Below are 20,931 nucleotides of genomic sequence, written 5' to 3' on the forward strand. Positions count from 1 at the left end.
TTTTTAAAAAAAGAGGTAACATGAGGGAGTTTCTTTGTGGTGAAGAAACATTTCTATGTTCTAATTGTGGTGATGGTTACATGATAACCGTCATGTGATAAATTCAATAAAACTACACACCAAAGAAAAAAAGTGCATGTAAGGTCTGCACCTGAATAACAGTATCGATCCAACACCAATTTCCTGGTTTTGACAGTGTAGCAGCATTATGTAAGGCATCAATGAGAGAAGCTGGATGGGAACTCTCTGTTCTATTTTTAAAACTTGCCAGTCTTCAACTATTTCCAAATAAAAAACTATTAAAATATGTAAAAAATATTTTAAAACTTAAAAAAAACCCCACAAGTTGAGGGCCGATTCTGAGGGTTCTAATTTACTGGGTCTGTGTTGGATTAGTATTGTAATAGGAAAGAACAAATCTGACTCCATATTAGATCTGTTTCTTTTACTTTAACCTTTGTATTCTATTGCTTTTGCTTAGAGTTAAGAATGTTGCCTATAGCCTGAAATTTACAGGATAGCCCATTCTCAAGGTTCTAACCTTTAAAGGTGTTAACACTTCCCCATCCATATAGAGATAAAAAGTTGCAGAACAGAGAATAACATTTGTCTTGTTGGAGGTTACAGTAACATCATGACCTGACCTACCCAAACAGCTGCAAGAACAAAGGATTCCTGCACCAAGAAGTCTGCAACAACCAGCCACCACCCCCCGCCCCTTTTAATATAAAAGAAGCCTGATTTCTGAATGGGGTACCATGGTTCTCTAGGACATTAGTCTTCCATCTTCTGGGTCTGCTGGCTTTCCAAATAAAGTCGTTATTCCTTGCCCTGACAACCTGTCTTCTGATTTACTGGCCTGTTGTATGGTGAGCAGAACAGGTTTGGACTCAGTAACAGTACTTTTTTTTTTAATGGGTAAATTTGCTTTATCAGATAATTTTATTTAGCTAAATTCACAGTTAATGCAGAATTTCATTTTCTTAATTTACATCTTTATTATACATTCTAAGATTTCAATTATTTGAAAACCCACTAATTCATTTAATATTGCAATTTGCATGGCAATAAACAATGGGTTCTAATTTTCTTAAAGGTGTCTATAGCAATTTAAAATACCATGAGTCTTCTTTTCAGTTTGTAGCACCTGACTTAAGACCTTTATAAAAACAGATTTTAAATTCATTTAATGTACTCATTAAGATTCATTGTCACTGTTTCTCTTGTCAGGAAAACAAATTTCAATTGCTATTTCCCAGACTATATTGAGTAATGGTGTATATTACTTTCAAACGGTTAGCAGAATTTTACTCACATAAATTTATAGCCAGAAAAAGAACTCAGCCTCTCTGAATGCCTATCCACTCAAAACAATGATGAAAATAATGTATAAAATGGATTTGAGGGTCTGACCTCCTAGTTAACATTATCAAACACCTTTCCAAGTATTCCTAGAAAATATTTTAAAATATATGCAAATATTCTACCATATGACAAACCATCATTTCTTTAACCATTTCCCAATTGTTCATCTTTATCATTTGTAATTTTTTTATATCATGAGTAGCACTTTGAAGAACACCCTCAACCATAGTTTTAAGCCAGACATTATATCTTTAGGATAATGTCAAGAAGTGGGTCAAACAGTGCAGATGGTTTTAAGGCTTTTAATATACTTTACCAAATAATCTCCAGAACAGCTTGAACAACTATTACCAACAATATGTTAATAGGCCCACAAAGTGAACTTGGCTGGTGACAGTGAAGCAAATTCAACTACAGATCCAAGAGATGCTCAAGCATCTCAAAACTATCATACCAAAGAAGCAAGGAGACAGTTATTACTGGTGATGAAGCCAAATTCAAATTCTTCAAAATATCACTCAGCTTAACAACAACAAAAAAAAAAATCATGATTTGATTAAATCATGATTATTTAAAAATAATCAACAGAAAAGCTTTCCACAAAAAGTCTAGTTTTTCCAAAAATAAAAAGTTAAAAAGTCAGTACCAAATGACCAAAATTTTTTATTTGACTAAATTCTATTTCATGCATAAGCATGACACCCTCTCCTGTTTATTTGACTTTGGCAATAAAAAAACAAACAAACAAGCAGCCTTGTACAGAACAGTGAAAATGCCAGGGGTGAGGGTAGGCTACAGTTTTACTGTGGGATAAATATATGTATATATTTTAAAAGGCCTCTCTCCCTTTGGCCATATCAACAATCAGTTCAGATCATTAAGTACAGACAAATTTTCAAAATCGCTTCTTCACTTCTCCAAGATCTTCAATGCTATCATCATCCACTTCTGGCCATTTTTCCTGAATGACATCCCTTATGTCATCTGTAAAGTCTGCCTGAATGATGATTTCATCCTCCCCTATTACTGAGGCACGCAGGAGAATTTCTGAGCAAAAAACCTTTGTGCTTCTTCAAGATCGATTTCAAAAGTTGCAAGGCCACACACTCTTGTTACATATTTCTTCTTTGCTCTGGGAATTTTGGCTATCGTAACCTTTTGTGGTACAGTCTTCTTTTTTTGTTTTGTTTGACCCCTTCCACCTCTCTTTTGTTTTTTCTTCTCTTCCTCTTCCCCTGCTGTTCCTTGACCCTCACTAATTCCAGCTTCTTGTTCGGGTGAATTTTCTACAGTAAGTTTTGCAAACTCATTTGGAAAATTCTTCTCTAACCATTGCCGACATTTAGCAACATCAGGCATATATTCACAGTACTCTGTTGGTAATGAATAGACTCCGCGGTAAAGGACTCGAAGTGGGTAATCTGCATCTAACTTGGTATTGCTCCTCGGGTCTCCTTTGCAATCATGCCCACCGGATTCAGAAATGTCAGCAGCCACTTCAAAACCCGGGTGGTCGCACAGTCTCCGCCATCTCCGCGCCCGCCACTACCGCCAGATGAAGTGACACATGAGACCTCTCCCCCGGGCCAGAGCTGCCCAAGAGCTCGGTAACAGTATTAAATCCAATGAGTCTGTGTTTGGATTTAAAAGTTCTGTAGGACACTGCCAGGGTTGAGAACTACCCTATGCAATACTCATTAGCGTTTATACAGACATTTCAACATGCTTTAATTTATTCACTTAATGTTTGGATTCAGATATCCTAGGAGGCATAAGGAATCAACCAATAAAAGCATATTAAGAATAGATATCTACTGTTCTGGGTGTAAAAGGTCAAATCATTATAGAGATAATAATTAATAAGTCATACTAAACAGTTACTAAAAGTTAAAATCAGTTATCAGTTTTGGTATTGATATTTTTAGAGGATGATCCCAATTTGATCTCCCGCTACATTTTAGCTTTTTCAAAACACCCTCCATTCTCTAGCTTCTTACATTTTCAAAGATCAGGAGTGAAATTTAATCACCACTAATTTAAGATATTAAGGAAGAGAGGATATGAGAAGTATTTTGAGAGTTCTTAGGAAAACACTTTTAAGGCTTAAAGTCAGACTGAAAAATCTGACAGAGATGAGGAGAGAAGGAAACCTGTAATTACAACTTGATTTGCTTACTAGAAGTGTATATATGGGGGGGAGGGATAAATTGGGAATTTGGGATTAACAGATACACACTACTATATATAAAATAGATAAACAACAAGGACCTACTGTACAGCACAAGGAATTATACTCAATATCTTGTAATAATCTATGATGGAAAACAATCTGAAAAAAACATTTTATATAAAAGAATATATATTTTATATAAATATATTATATATATTTATATAAAATATATTTATATAAAATTTTAAAATATTTATATAAATTTTTATATTTATATATATATATATAAAATGAATCACTTTGCTATATACCTGAAACATGGTAAATCAACTATATTTCAATAAAAATTTTTTAAAAAAACAAAAGGATTTAAAAGAGGAAAAATAAGAAGTGTATATATAGTACATATACTCATGTTACCCAGATCTACCTACTTTTATGTCACCAGCTACTAATAAAGAATATAGTTTTACCATATGTTAACGCATATATATGGAATCTAAAAAAAAATGGTACTGATGAACCTAGTGGCAGGACAGGAATGAAGACGCAGACATAGAGAATGGACTTGAGGGCGGGGGCGGGGAGGCGGAAGGGTAAGCTGGGACGAGGTGAGAGAGTGGCATGGACATATATACGCTACCAAATGTAAAATAGCTAGCTAGTGGGAAGCAGCTGCATAGCACAGGGAGATCATCTCGGTGCTTTGCGACGACCTAGAGGGGTGGGATAGGGAGGGTGGGAGGGAGACGCAAGAGGGAGGGGATATGGGGATATAAGTATACGTATAGCTGATTCACTTTGTTATACAGCAGAAACTAACACACCATTGTGAAGCATTATACTCCAATAAAGATGTATTAAAAAAAAGAATATAGTTTCTTTCACCCATGTATTAAGGTATTACTTAGAGATATTTCCTCTCCTATGTGTATGGAAGGTGCCCAAGTATGAGGAAGGGCAAAAAGAACTCTCAGTTACTATTATGTGCCAGGCTTTAGAATAGGTACAAATATTTCATTAAAGCCTCCAGACAAATCTGCAAGATAAGTATTAACATACCTATTTACATATAAGGAGACAGACTGACAGGCTAAGCACACTGTCAAGGCACACAGCTAGGAAGTGGAGAACTGGATTTCAACCCACATTCTTCTCATGCCAAACAGACACCCCTGCAGGACAAGCAACTTTGATCAGAAGAGCTGATCAAAGTCTACACATCAGGAAGAATGTCATATAATGCTATGAAACATTAGAACAAAGGAAAACAGCAAAGTCACTTACCCAGTATATCTTTGTGAGTGTAAAAGCGTGTCTTAAATGGCTTGTACTCATGGATCCATTTGAAGGTTTCCCCAAAGGGGGCTGGTGGAATTATTTTATTACATACAGCACAGCAAACAAAGTTTGTGTAATTCGGATTTCTGATCATAATTAAATTTAAGATGTCTTTTACTATGTACAAACACTCTTAGGATCAGAAAAAGTAATTTTAAGAAAAGCTAGACGTTTGAGAAAGCTGGAAGAGGTTCAAGGTTTGAAGACAATGCTAGAGGCTTGCAAGGATTAAATGATTTGCCATGATTAGGTAGTGGTTATGTGCCTAATGGTAAAGAACAGTACTGAAAGCCTCTGCCATATAAGGTCTGGGCACTGGATTTGGGAAGATTTAAGCAGTTGCTCCCTCCTAGACTCTAGATTAAATTGTTAACTTACTTAGCAACTGTTGCTAGGTAAGACAAGCTTTGCTCATAAAAGCAACTAGAAATAATGACTAAAGGGAGCATAGTACAGCTGTTCATTTCCCAGATACTTTCTGTATTAGTTTCCTTCTGGGGATGTAACAAATTACCACATATTTAGTAGCTTAAAACAACACAAATTCATTCTCTTGCACTTCCGGAGGTCAGAAGTCTAAAATGAGTCTTAAGGGGCTAAAATTAAGATGTTAGCAGCACTGGCCCTTCTGGAGGCTTTAGGGGAGAATCTGTTTCCTTGCCTTTTCCAGCTTCCAGAGGCCACCCACATTCCTTGGCCCATGGGCTCACATCAATATAGCCTTTTCTCTTCCTGTTTGCAGGGTGACATTGTTTCTTCCTCTGATCATCTGCCTCCCTCTTATAAGGACTTCTGTGATCATATCAAGCCCACCCAGATAATAAAGGATAATTTCCCCATCTCAAAATCCCGAACTTAATCACATCAGTCAAGACCCTTCTGCCATATAATGGAACATATTCACAGGTTCTAGGGATTAGGATCCAAACATCTCTGGGGTGGTTGGGGGAAAAGGAGTATTATTCAGCCTGCTATACTTTCTGTTAAATGGTTTGTTTTAAAGAATTGATTTTTTAGGACAGAAAAGGAGGGAGTTTAATTTTTTTCAGGTTATCTATAAATATGTTTTTGTGCCATGACAATAAAACTGGGAAATATCACAAGTATCTTAAAGGAAAATTTACTTTCATTAAGCAAGCACTCAAAATTACTAAGCTTGGTTTTAAAAATCAGAGTTAACTAATTTGTTGTCCTTGTTTTAAAATGGAAAGTCCTACATCTCAAGAACCCCCTCGGTGCCTGGCAAACTGGGACAGATTGGTCACCCTATAAGGGTATAAAATAATAAGTAACTTCACTGTTTACGTCAGGAAATTCTTATCAACTTGTCAATTGAACTGCTTGCTCCTCTGGGCAAATAGCTCTTCTATCAGAAGAGATTGCTTCCCTGGGCAAAGAGGTCGCTTACACCTTATCAATGGTTCACTTACCAAGACTTGCTTCAAGACTGAATCTCTTATGTTACTGAGTTTGCCCAATCTCAACCAGATTCCTGCATTGGAAAACATTCCTCCTACCACCTGAACCCAGACTACAAAAGGCTGTAATTATCTTGCCCTGAGCATCCCCTCCTTAGACAACTGACTCTGTCAAAGTGGCATTTTCCTTTAGAGAAGGAATGAAAACATCAGCACACAGCCAGGCAGCCTTTGACACTGCACACAGAAAGACTGTGCTACAGAACTTGTAACCACCCTGTAAATAGTAGCACAGTTAGGTTACTTGCTCCTAAAATTCAGTGGGATTCTTCCCTTGCACTACTTTTCACAGCTGTGTGCCTTGCGGAATCTACTGCTACCCTGGTTCATTCACACACGTCACATGGCTTAAGGCTGCCCTCTGTCCAGTTCCTGCTGCCCTTCTTTGCTGCAATAATCTCCTGATAGCTCACCTAACTAATACCTCCCTCACCAAATAGCAACTTATTTTGTTGACTACTAGAAGAACTCTAAAGACAATGATGTGACATTAAATGCGTAAGTTGAAAACAGAAGAACTCTAGTTCTTTAATAACCAACAGCAAAGGGGCTTCCCTGGTGGCACAGTGGTTAAGAGTCTGCCTGCCAATGCAGGGAACACGGGTTCGAGCCCTGGTCTGGGAAGATCCCACATGCTGCGGAGCAACTAAGCCCGTGAGCCACAACTACTGAGCCTGTGCTTCTGGAGCCTGTGCTCCGCAACGGGAGAGGCCGCGACAGTGAGAGGCCCGCGCACCGCGATGAAGAGTGGCCCCCGATCGCCGCAACTGGAGAAAGCCCTTGCGCAGAAACGAAGACCCAACACAGCCATAAATAAATAAATAAATAAATTGATAATAACCAACAGCAAAAGATAACACTTTAAATTAAAAGGCATCTTATACCTCCTAAGTGCATTTTAAACTATTTGAAGTGTACTATACAGAGACACCTAGCAAAGAAATATTTAGGGCTCAGTAATAAAGATTTAATTTAGGTGCATGTAGATAATTAGCTAAGCTCTTTAATATTTACAAATCAGACATAATTACATTTTCATGCATCTTGCAAAACCACAATAAAGCACTGGAAATTAAATATTACATTATGATGATAAACTCTGCCTGTGCAATTATTTTACTTGTTAATAATAAATGAAACAAAATTTCAGAGATGAGATTTATTACTGAGCTCCAATTCCAATGATTTGGAGAATGCGGTAAATATCTAGAAATGAAACAGGTCTAGAACACTCATCAGAAAGGTATATATATATAAGGTAAACCCATGTTCTTATGGTTATTTTAAAACCAGACCTTCTTTTCTTATCTATTGAGTAGTTCTAGTTTTTAAATAACTGTAAGAACATTTGGTCTACATTTATAATATCACTGTAACATTAATTTACAAAAACCAAAACAGATAATGGTTGTAGTCAAATAAAAACATCATACTCAGTATAACATACTTTCTTTTTAAAAAAAGAAAAACTCCAATTACTTTGGGTTATTCTCTCATTTAATCTTTATTTTAGTAGTTGAATGGGACTATCTTTTCAATTAAAATAAAATTCTGGACCAAAATTAGCTGAAATGGAAAATCGAAATATAAGACCCATCTGTGACTCTGTAAAAACTATTTGTTTTTAACTGCAGGCTTTACGATAATTTACAATTATTTTTTTCTTCATAAATATAGGTTCTATGCCAGGTAGAAAATGAACACTGTCCCTGCAAACAGTAAAACAAACTAAACACTCACAACAGTTGTAAATGCACAATTCCCCTTAAAATGTTAAAAATACCATGTAAATTTAAGAGCATCAGCACTTTTTATTATATAGAACTTAATTCACAAAAGTGACTTCCATTCTCATGGCACTTTTACAAGAGGATTTAGTCAAGGAAAAATCTTGAGCAGCTCTTTCTGTGGAAAAAGAATGCGATAATGGCTACAGTTTTGAAAGGACAACACTCACGATAGTGGCCTGGCTGCAGCCACCATCCTTCTTCCTCAGTAGCGTCTTCTAGAACAAGAAACAAGACACTGTGTGGCGCTCATCTTCACCTGAAGATTTCAGAGTCCCCAGTAAAGCTCCATCTGCAGTAACCAGCACTGTTAATCCCACTTAGATGTTTTCCTCCTCATATAACTGTGTCCCTCACTATCAATAGCTTCATAGAGGTCCTTCTTATTCTCCTGTGTCGCATGTAGATAACCGATATAAGCCACACAAAGTGAAAGGGTTATCAATCCGAAAGCCATTACAGGTTTGTTCTGTCAAAGAAAAAAAATTATAAGACCTCATTAAGACTCATCATTTGAGGAGACTCAAGTATCTCTTGCACTTTCCTCCTGACATGCCAAGGCTTTAGTACCACACCAGCATTCCTACGGTATTAATTTCATTTATAAAAATTTACCCAGTTCTTTATTCAATTAACTCAACTCCTGATAATTTAGAGACTATAGAAGACTCTTGCTTCTTCTCTCCACAGCTGGGACATCTCTGACCTTCACCTTTAGGAAGGTGAGGCTGGAAGAGGTGCGGGGGAAACGAGAGGCATGAAAACTGGTCCAGTGCTCAGAGTTTTCAGTGTTATCTGTGTGATGCAGAAAAGTTGCTTAACTTCTCTGGGCCCAAGCTTCCCACTTGCAAACCTTAAATTAGTTAATTTTATTAGGAAGTGAGGAAGGAAGTATACATGCTATTCTTCTCACCTGAGTTCATGGATAACTGGCAGAAACCCTTTCATGTCATATACCAGGTACAGCAAAATATACACGTTCTTCTCTGGGAACTTATTCTATTACCTCAAGAAATTTAGTGATTGGAAGAGAAATGCTACTATAATAACCTTGATTTGCTGCTGTAAAATCCAAGACCCTAAGAGGCAAAGTGATGCAGCTCTGAATATTTTTTTTTAAAAGCTTTTTAAATTTGTATTTTCTGCTTCTGTCACCATACCTGTTATATTACTATAATTTCAAATCTTAATAATCAAAAAAATAAAGGTCAAACCTCAGAGCAGTTTAAATTTACAATTCTTTTTTAAAATATTTCTTATTTTATTTATTTATCCATTCATTCATTCATTTATTTATGGCTGCGCTGGGTCTTTGTTGCTGCGCACGGGCTTTCTCTAGTTGCAGCAAGGGCTACTCTTCGTTGTGGTGTGTGGGCTTCTCATTGCGGTGGCTTCTCTTGTTGTGGAGCATGGGCTCCAGGCACATGGGCTTCAGTAGCTGTGGCACACGGGCTCAGCAGTTGTGGCTCACGGGCTCTAGAGCACAGGCTCAGTAGTTGTGGTGCACAGGCTCAGTTGCTCCGTGGCATGTGGGATCTTCCCGGACCAGGGCTTGAACCCGTGTTCCCTGCCCTGGCAGGCGAATTCTTAACCACTGCACCACCAGGGAAGCCCTAAATTTACAATTCTTGAAATGTATTTGGCAATTAAAAGAATACATTAGGGACTTCCCTGGTGGCACAGTGGTTAAGAATCCACCTGCCAATACAGGGGACATGGGTTCGAGCCCTGGTCCGGGAAGATCCCACATGCTGCGGAGCAACTGAGCCCGTGCACCACAACCACTGAACCTGCGCTCTGGAGCCCGCGAGCCACAACTACTGAGCCTGCGCTCTAGAGCCCGCGAGCCACAACTACTGAGCCTGCGCTCTAGAGCCCGCAAGCCACAACTACTGAGCCTGCGTGCCACAACTACTGAAGCCCGTGCACCTAGAGCCTGTGCTCCAGAACAAGACAAGCCACCGCAATGAGAAGCCCAGGCACGGCAATGAAGAGTAGCCCATGAACCGCAACAAAGAGTAGCCCCCGCTCGCCGCAACTAGAGAAAGCCCACGTGCAGCAACGAAGACCCAACGCAGCCAATAAATAAGTAAATAAATAAATAAATTTATATATATATAAAAAAGAATACATTAGTTCAACGTTTTTAAAACATTTTACCTTGATTTAATTATTTGATTGTTAAACTGACCTATTTAACTTTCAAACAGCTTATACTGGCAACTATGTTATTAAAATTCTAATCACATTCAATACATTTAAGTACATTGTATGATTTGATTTGAGTTTTTAAAAAAGTAAAATTTATCATATCAAATATATTCCATAACTTGGTACAAAAATATGAATGATTAGCTAACTCCCTAACAGTGTAGAAATGCATGTTTTGAAATTTTTCAAGATATGTTTGCAGTATCCCCCTAGGTTAAAATATTAATAAAGCCTGGAATTGTAGACTGTAAGAATGATCAGATTTTCAGTCTGTTTTCTTTGTTTCAATGGAAGATCTTATTTACTTAATAATACTTGATCAAACAATAAAAATTTCCTTAAAATTAACACAGATATTAAAATAAAATTTTAAACGGGAATTTGAACAGTCAATCCATTAAAATCCAACCATTTTCCATTAAAATTCTCCAAATGTGCTCAAAATAATTAGTTTTATATATGTATTAAGTGAAACAGCATTTAAGATTTTCCTTCCACCTGCTTTTTATTCACAGAGAAGTCTTCCATGATAAAATCAAATAATAAGAACTTTCTATTTCTGACAGCCTAGTTAAACTGAACATAAAGTCTTATCCTGGGAACTTCCCTGGTGGTCTAGTGGCTGGAACTCCGTGCTCCCAGTGCAGGGGGCCTGGTTCGATCCCTGGTCGGGGAGCTGAATCCCACATGCAGCAACTAAAGGTCCCACATGCTGCAACTGGGACCCAGCGCAGCCAAATAAATAAATACATATTAAAAAAAAAAAAAAGTCTTATCCTGGATGCATTTCTTACAGGTTTAATGAAGAGCTCTGGATTCACAGCTCGAAATAAGGTTGTGGTGCGGACCCCTCTGAGCCCTGGGTTTCCCAGGTCTTTTTCCTTGGGTGGCTCCTTTTTAATGGCTGGAGGCTCAGGTGCTGAAGACATCTTGACTAATGATGATTTAGTACCTAAAAATAAAATGAGAGATGTTTTTTCCCTTCCAGACTGTGTTCTTTTGATAATGCTCTTTAAGAAACTGATTTTGTTTTCATTCTTTTTTGAATTCCAGTCCACTTTTCCACCAAAAGTGACGGTCCATTATTTTCTTCCTTTGTATAACACATACTTTGTAAATGGAACTTCAGGTTTTGCTTGGTAAAATGGCTATTTTGTTTTTCATCTCTTAGACCAAACTAGTGAGGTATGCAAAAATTGTCTTCCTACTTTTCCAGGAGGCTAGATAATTTGTTTGTTGGTCTGAGTCACACTGTATCTTGTTATATGAAGGGGGTGCTAAGGGTGGAAGTGGCCGGTGGGTTATCCACACCTTCTTAATTTCCTTCCATTTTCACTCTTCCTCACCTTCCAATAGCCCTTTCAGGACAGGAGCATTCCATTGCTCCACTTCTCCCACCCCCTCTGCCTTCCTCCACCGGCCACCCCAGCACCAGCACCAGACAGGAAGGGTGAGCAGCTGTCAGTCCCCACTCCCTCTCTGCCTATCAGCCACTCTCTGGAAACAACCACTATGCTACCTCCTTAATCTGAATACCCTTTTTTCTCTTAATTACTCAGAATTTATCCTATTAGATCCGAGTATGTCTTTTGGCTTCTGGTTCTCCCAGCTGGAATGTCATCATTTTGTGAATATTTTTCTCTTCTAGATACTATTATGCAAAAGCTTATTCCTACCATTCCTGCCACCGAATGCTTGGGCGGGGGGCAGAGTTGCAAGGGAGGAGGTAGGAAAAGACACCTTCCAAAGAAAGGCTGAACTTGATGACAATATAATAAAATTCTTCGGGGGAAATGTTGAACGCTATCATATAGTAAATGTTATGAAATGAGAGTCAAACACTCACATTTAAACAATCATTGGGGCTTTGTTTATTCAAGTATTCTTTAAGTCTTCCATTTTATAGTCTTTATAAAAGCAATATTTTTGCAACTTTATTACTTATGGAGAAAGTTAGGAGTTCAGTTTTTTCAAAACATACTGATTATTCAATGGGAAAGCTCAACACATGTGTGATCCAAACACAGGAGTGTGCTATGGGCACAGCAGGTGTCCATCAGCAAGATGATCTTGCATTTCACTCCTTCCATCCCCTTGCTAACCATTCTCAGCCATTCATTAAATAAACCTCCCATACTTTGGGCATGTGTATTGGCTTCATAATCACTGGGGAGCAAATAAACATTTCTGAAGCCCTGGGGGTTAGCTGACTTGCCAGTGACAAGTGGTCTCATCTCTTCCGACCACGATGCATTACAGCAGAATAGAGCAATCATCAACCTCTGTTTACCTCTTCTGCGAAGTCTACCTTGGACACGAAGTATATGAGGTAACAACTCGTAAAACACTTATTTCATCAGCATTTAAAACATCATTCAAGCTGTAACAAGCAATTTTTTTAAAATTTCAACTGCATTCAAGTTACTAGTTTTCTCTACTGAACAGTGTTTTTTTCACTACAGACAACTTCTGAATCAATTCCATAACATGCCTGAAATTTGTTCAGCCAGCACACATTTGTTTGAAACTCATCATGCCCAAGGCTGGCAAAAAAATCCAACGTTTTCTTTAGAACCAGGGGTCCACTCATATGCCCGTCTCTTACGTGAACTTCTTGAAACTGTCGACTGAAGAAAAATGCGCAAACTAAAAGTTGCGAGTTAAGTTTTATTTGGGGACCTTACTGAGGACTATAGCCTGGAAGACAGCCTCTCAAGCCTCTCAGATATATTAATATTTATATATATACACATGCAAGATTCTTTGGTCTCCTCTTTCCTTAGCCGAACCTACATTTGCTTTGTGACGAATCAAACAAATAAGCAATCAAGGTAGTATTTATTATACTGCAACCTCTAGACATCCACATTCTGTTTATGTTAAACTGTTTATGTTAAACTCTTTGCCAGAAATGACAATTAAAGAACACCTGGGCTAGAAACCACTGCAAATGTTTACTGAAAGGGCCTTTTACAATTTAAAGTTACCTACTACACTATATTTAAAAAGATTTAATATGCCACAATTTCCATTGTTTGTGATACTTTGGGGAATGTATGAAAATAATATTTTCCATTATACGTCATTCTTTTACTAGGCCTGGAATAAGACAGCTCAGTTCCATTGCTGCTTCTCCTTTAATGAGCCACAGTCAGTGAAGATGTTACAACAGTTCTCCCCAAACTGCATGAACTTGTTTATGCCACTGATCAAACAAGTAAAGAATTTTAACAACCTTCTAAGTAAAAAGAAACAGATTACTGAGGCCAAAAAGGGCCTTAGTAGGTAAGAATTTGTGATACATAAGAACAGAACAGGGCTTCCCTGATGGCGCAGTGGTTGAGAATCTGCCTGCCAGTGCAGGGAACACGGGTTCAAGCCCTGGTCTGGGAAGATCCCACATGCCGCGGAGCAACTAGGCCCGTGAGCCACAATCACTGAGCCTGTGCGTCTGGAGCCTGTGCTCCGCAACAAGAGAGGCCGCAATAATGAGAGGCCCGCGCACCGCGATGAAGAGTGGCCCCCACTTGCCGCAACTAGAGAAAGCTCTCGCACAGAAACGAAGACCCAACACAGCCATAAATAATAAATAAATAAATAAATTTAAAAAACTCTAACTCCTGCCCACCTAAAGTGTGATGTTTACTATTAAAAAAAAAAAAACAAAACAGAACAAAGCAGAACATTTTTTTCATGTAAGAGAAGGTTCTTCTGCATCTCCTCACATGCCCGGCACACAGAGCTGTAGGAATATGACTGGGGCAGAAATTCAAGATGTGGTGGTTGAATAAATAAAGTCTGTAAGATGCAAAACCTTAGCTGTTTCTTCACAGATGTGTCAACTGTCAGTGCTTTTTGGGAAAACAAGTCTCTATTTCAAAAGCAAACTTTTAATCTAGCAGTAAAAGCTGACCAGCTACTTTCAAGTGCAGAGCTAATATAATTCCATTTTAAAAAGCTGCAGCACTGGGCTTCCCTGGTGGCGCAGTGGTTGGGAGCCTGCCTGCCAATGCAGGGGACATGGGTTCGAGCCCTGGTCTGGGAGGATCCCACATGCCGCGGAGTGACTGGGCCCGTGAGCCACAACTGCTGAGCCTGCGCGTCTGGAGCCTGTGCTCCGCAGCGGGAGAGGCCGCGACGGTGAGAGGCCCGCGCACCGCGATTAGGAGTGGCCCCCGCTCGCCGCAACTAGAGAAAGCCCTTGCACAGAAACGAAGACCCAACACACCCAAAAATAAATAAATAAATAAATAAATTAAAAAAAAAAAAAAAAAAAAAAGCTGCAGCACCGTAAGTTCAAAGCACAGCAACAACCTATTCCAACATTACCAGTCGAATCAGCAGTACCTAAGACAACAGTTAACATCTAGCACACATCCATCAGAACTTCCTAAGTCTCCCCATCACTTTCTCCCACTTCTTCCCTTACTCTTTTTTTCCCACTGCAGGTAACTAGCACTTTCTTATTTGTATATGATACTGATCAATCTCTAGATATACTTGCTTTCAAGATATGTTTATTTGTAAGCGAGGACCCTCATTTATTGCATTAAAAGGGGAATCTCCGGACTTCCCTGGTGGTCCAGCAGTTAAGACTCCGCGCTTCCAATGCAGGGGGCCTGGGTTCGATCCCTGGTCAGGGAACTAGATTCCGCATGCCACAAGTAAGACCCAGCGCAGCCAAATAAATAAATATTAAACACACACACACACACACACACACACACACACACACACACACACACACACACACACACACACACACACACACACACACCCTAGCAAGGATGATGGGAACCTGGCACTGAACTGCTCCTGGTCAGGGAACTAGATTCCGCATGCCACAAGTAAGACCCAGCGCAGCCAAATAAATAAATATTAAACACACACACACACACACACACACACACACACACACACACACACACACCCTAGCAAGGATGATGGGAACCTGGCACTGAACTGCTCCTGGTCAGGGAACTAGATTCCGCATGCCACAAGTAAGACCCAGCGCAGCCAAATAAATAAATATTAAACACACACACACACACACACACACACACACACACACACACACACACACACACCCTAGCAAGGATGATGGGAACCTGGCACTGAACTGCTCCTGGTCAGGGAACTAGATTCCGCATGCCACAAGTAAGACCCAGCGCAGCCAAATAAATAAATATTAAACACACACACACACACACACACACACACACACACACACACACACACACACACACACACACACACACCCTAGCAAGGATGATGGGAACCTGGCACTGAACTGCTCCTGGTCAGGGAACTAGATTCCGCATGCCACAAGTAAGACCCAGCGCAGCCAAATAAATAAATATTAAACACACACACACACACACACACACACACACACACACACACACACACACACACACACCCTAGCAAGGATGATGGGAACCTGGCACTGAACTGCTCCTGGTCAGGGAACTAGATTCCGCATGCCACAAGTAAGACCCAGCGCAGCCAAATAAATAAATATTAAACACACACACACACACACACACACACACACACACACACACACACACACACACACACACACACACACACCCTAGCAAGGATGATGGGAACCTGGCACTGAACTGCTCCTGGTCAGGGAACTAGATTCCGCATGCCACAAGTAAGACCCAGCGCAGCCAAATAAATAAATATTAAACACACACACACACACACACACACACACACACACACACACACACACACACACACACACACACACACACACACACACACACACACACACACACACACACACACACACACCCCCCCCCCCCCCCCCCCCCCCCCCTAGCAAGGATGATGGGAACCTGGCACTGAACTGCTCCTGGCAAAGTAATTTGGTGATTAGTTTCTGTGTGGGCCCACCTGTAAAACACAATCAGGTATCCCAGGGCCACCACCTGGCTGTGCAATCTGTCCAGGTGCCCACATTCTTATTTCTTCTTCATTTTTCCATCACCCATTTGTTGTTCCCTTATCAATTCATGAAAAGAAACTGTATATAATTTTTTTTAAATAGAAGAGAGTAGAATTTTTCATACTTGCCTGTAAAAAAGATCTAAACTAAACTGTATTTACTTCATATGTCCCTCCTGGAGAAAAGACAGTCTCTTCAATAAGTAGTGCTGGGAAAACTGGACAGCTACATGTAAAAGAATGAAATCAGAACATTCTCTAACAACATACACAAAAATAAACTCAAAATGGATTAAAGACCTAAATGTAAGGCTGGGTACTATAAAACTCTGAGAGGACAACACAGGCAAAACACTCTTTGACATAAATCACAGCAATATCTTTTTGAATCCAAAAGGATCAACCTCCTAGAGTAATGAAAATAAAAACAAAAATAAACAAATGGGACCTAATTAAACTTAGCTTTTGCACAGCAAAGGAAACCATAAACAAAACGAAAAGACAACCTACAGAATGGGAGAAAATATTTGCAAACGATGCGACTGACAAGGGATTAATCTCCAAAATATACAAACAGCTTACGCAGCTCAATATCAAAAAAACAAACAACCCAATCAAAAAATGGGTGGAAGACCTAAATAGACATTTCTCCAAAAAAGACATACACATGGCCCATAGGCACATGAAAAGATGTTCAACATAGCTAATCATGAGAGAAATGCAAATCAAAGCTACAATGAGGTATCACCTCACGCTGGTCAGAATGGCCATCATCAAAAAGTCTACAAACAATAAATACTGGAGAGGGTGTGGAGAAAAGGAAACCTTCCTACATTGCTGGTGGGAATGTAAATTGGTACAGCCACTATGGAGAACGGTATGGAGTTTCCTTAAAAAACTAAAAATAGAGCTACCATATGATCCAGCAATCCCACTCCTGGGCATATATCTGGAGGAAAACAATAATTTGAAAAGATACATGCACCCCAATGTTCATTGCAGCACTATTTACAATAGCCAAGACACGGAAGCAACCTAAATGTCCATCAACAGGTGAATGGATAAAGATGATGTGGTATATATACACAATGGAATATTACTCAGTCATAAAAAAGAAAGAAATAATGTCAATTGCAGTAACATGGATGGACCTAGAGCTATCATACTAAGCGAAGTAAGTCAGAAAGAGAAAGACAAATACCATATGTGGAATCTAAAAAAATGATACAAATCAACTTATTTACAAAACAGAAACAGACTCACAGACACAGAAAACAAACTTAGGGTTACCAAAGGGGAAAGGTGGGAGTGTGGATAAATTAGGAGTTTGGGATTAAGATACACACAATACTATATATAAAATAGATAATCAACCAGGACCTACTGTATAGCACAGGGAACTCTACTCAATATTCTGTAATAACCTATAAGGGAAAAGAATCTGAAAAAGAATGGATATATGTATTTGTATAACCAAATGACTTTGCTGTACACCTGAAACTAACACAACATTGTAAATCAACTATACTCCAATATAAAATAAAAATTTAAAAAAAAGATCTAAACTAAACTGCATTTACTTCATATGTCCCTCCTGGTAAAAAGTTCTTTACCTTTTTCTTCTGCCCACCCTCTGGTGAAGGCAATATGTGATAGGAAAAGGAAGCAACAAAGGTAAAGGACTGACTCTTTGCACCAATGCCACAAGGGTCATTCACATCCTAAAGTGTGAGTGAGAATGGTGCTCCCCTGGAATGAATAATGCACACTGTGCGAGGCTATACAAAGATGTTCCTAAGCTGAGTCAGAAACAGTCATTTTTGAATGATTTTCTCTCCTTTAGTAAAACTCTTCCTCTGCAGGATGATCCAGAATATATTTGGCAACTGACATTAAACAATTCAGTGAAATAAAATTGGCATGACATAAAAATTAGACCAAGATATAAAGAATCTGAGTTACTTTGGGGGAAAACCTCAATCTTCAGATATTCATTTTTGAAATAAGCATCTCAGTAGAAGATAAATTTAGAAAATTATCAGAATCATAGAACATTAGAGAGAAGGCATGTCAGCAATAATCAAAGCCTTGTTTTTAAGACTTAGGGAATTACAAAATGGACAAAATACTTTAATGAGATATAAATATACTTGTTATTTTAGTTCCACATACCACACTATTTTAATATTTAAGAAAATCACTTGAAGTCTGGGGCAGGACACCTTAAAAATAATTTGAATTAGAATAAGCAAGTTTGGGACAGAATCAGAGGACTTGTCTTGAGGGAGTGTAGCATAGCCTCAAATGCCAACTTTGCTACGGATTAGGTGTATGTTTTTGAGTGACAACCTCTCTAAGCCTCAGTCTGCACCTTTATAAAAGGGATAGTATTATCTAATGCATAGAATTACTATGTGGATTAAATGAAGTAACATTTTTTAAAGGACAAAACAGATGTTCAATAACTGGTAGCTACTGTGACCTTCACCATCGAATCCAATACCCTTTTTTTAAACAAAGAAATCTAAACCCACAGAGATTGCCTTTGCCCAAAGGAGGGTGAGATAATCCAGGTCTCTCAATTTCCAGCCCACCCCTAGACCACCACTTCACCCCACCTTACTCCTAAATTGATAAGACTCTGCATTTGTAAGTTATTACAAGATTTAAGAAACATAAAATTATAATCACTTAAATTTTAAAGATAAATTCTGTATTTGCTGTTTTTAAGGTAAAAAACGCCATTAAAAAATCTCTTTCCATCTCTTGAAATTTACCGTACCTAGAAAAAGGAGAAAGATTTTATTTTATTTTTTTTTAAATATACTGAGCTCCTCTATGTTCTAGGCCCCGAGTCTCCACACAGATATTTTCTATCAAGGGTTCTTTTTTTTTTTTTTTTTTTTTAATTTATTTATTTTTGGCTGTGTTGGGTCTTCGTTTCTGTGCGAGGGCTTTCTCTAGTTGTGGCAAGCGGGGGCCACTCCTCATCGCGGTGCGCGGGCCTCTCACTATCGCGGCCTCTCTTGTTGCGGAGCACAGGCTCCAGACGCGCAGGCTCAGTAGTTGTGGCTCACGGGCCTAGCTGCTCCGCGGCACGTGGGATCTTCCCAGACCAGGGCTCGAACCCTTGTGCCCTGCATTAGCAGACAGATTCTCAACCACTGCGCCACCAGGGAAGCCCCGAAGGGGAAAGATTTTGACAACGGTTGTTGCCTACAATCTGAGAGGTGTAAAGTACTATCTGGGTCCGCTGCCCTCCCCATAGTGTGGTACCCACACTACATCTGGCTATTACTCAAAGACAGATACCTTTGAAGGCTCCAGAAAAAAACAAAACAAAACAACTGCACTCAGTTAAGTTCCAGACATTGTGTTGCAGGGGGAACACATGACTAAACACAGTTAAAAAGGAAAGAGGCACCTCACGTGAAAACAGTTACAAAACCACTTTCCCCTAATTAGAAAGTTTGGTGAGCTAGGATACCAAGAAACTGTCCAGGAAATGGGAGGGTTCTGGCGGTGGAAGTGTCCACGGATGGGGCGGGACACGCGCCCGGTGGGGTCAGAGATCTCCCAGACCCGACTCAGGGCGCTCACCGAGAGGCGAGGATTCGGGGGGCCTGAGAGAACGCCGCCGAGTCCACGCACCTGGGAGCGAGGTCCGCAGGGCGGCCGGGCCCTCCAAGGCCAGGGTCGAGTGCGCTATAGGGCGGCCGCCCTATCCCCACCCGCCGGCCCGCCGGCCCGCCTCCCAGCCACCCCGGCCCCGCCGCCGCTCACCTGCCGCGAGGTCACCTGCTCTCCGCGCCCGCTGCGCTCCGCCTCTCCTTCTGCGCCTCGTCTCCCCCTGCAGGAGAGAGCGGCCCAGCGCGCTCGGCAAGCTCGGCGCCGCAGCGGCCCCTACAGCCCGGAGGCTGCGGCGCAGGGGCGCGGGAGCGGAGGAGTACCAGTCTAGCGCCTCTCCTCCACCTCCCAAGCCCTGCAGCCCGCCCGCGGGATGGAGTTTGCAAAGGGCGTTTTTGGTTTCTTCCTTTTTTACCTTAAGTTTTCAGCCTACTGGGTTCAAATAACTTTCCAGTTTCGCGTGTGTGTTTTGTATAAATAAAAGGAGACATCACCTAGAATTACATAAATTTATTAACGGAAGGGGAAAGCTTTCTGATTTGGGAAAGAAGGCTCGGATCTGGTCTCCTCCTAGCCCCATTTCAGGGACACAGTCATTTAAATGTACGGTTAATCCTCTGACATTCTGTTAGTGCCTTGAGAGTCTAAGATGCAAGATACGTGTGGCTATGGTTGTGATAAGAATAGATATGGATACCGGTTTGCACGTACTTTGCTGATGTTGAAGTTTGTTGGAATAAAAGTTGTGTTAAAACAAACAAAATAGACTATCAGGTGCCCAGATTTTGGCATGGATTTATGTAAAGTTTTGGCAAATGGATTTTGAATTTAAAACTTGTTCTCTCAAGCCAAATTGACTTTAATTTGAGGTTTAATTTTTTAAAGTTCATTGACATCTGGTATTAGTAGGCAATCTTCTGACAAATAAGTTAAATTTTAATTAAAAAGCTGTTTGTAACATGAAAAGGTGCTCAACATCACTAATCATTAGGGA

The 20,931-nt window shown here is 39.8% G+C and overlaps 1 protein-coding gene and 1 pseudogene across 1 annotated transcript; both read right to left on the minus strand.

Moving 5' to 3' along the window:
- Nucleotides 1-2,185: 2,185 nt before the first annotated feature.
- Nucleotides 2,186-4,873, minus strand: LOC137769152 (density-regulated protein pseudogene; annotated as a pseudogene).
- A 3,272-nt stretch (nucleotides 4,874-8,145) lies between these two features.
- Nucleotides 8,146-20,168, minus strand: SMIM8 (small integral membrane protein 8). The gene is made up of 3 exons (XM_068551146.1): nucleotides 20,094-20,168; nucleotides 11,147-11,304; nucleotides 8,146-8,610 (listed from the first exon to the last, which is right to left on the minus strand). Exons 2-3 carry the CDS (start codon nucleotides 11,279-11,281, stop codon nucleotides 8,452-8,454), a joined length of 294 nt encoding a protein of 97 aa, XP_068407247.1. The 5' UTR covers nucleotides 11,282-11,304; nucleotides 20,094-20,168; the 3' UTR covers nucleotides 8,146-8,451.
- Nucleotides 20,169-20,931: the final 763 nt, after the last annotated feature.

This window comes from Eschrichtius robustus, chromosome 9, assembly GCF_028021215.1.
Source record: "Eschrichtius robustus isolate mEscRob2 chromosome 9, mEscRob2.pri, whole genome shotgun sequence".
NCBI lineage: Eukaryota > Metazoa > Chordata > Mammalia > Artiodactyla > Eschrichtiidae > Eschrichtius > Eschrichtius robustus.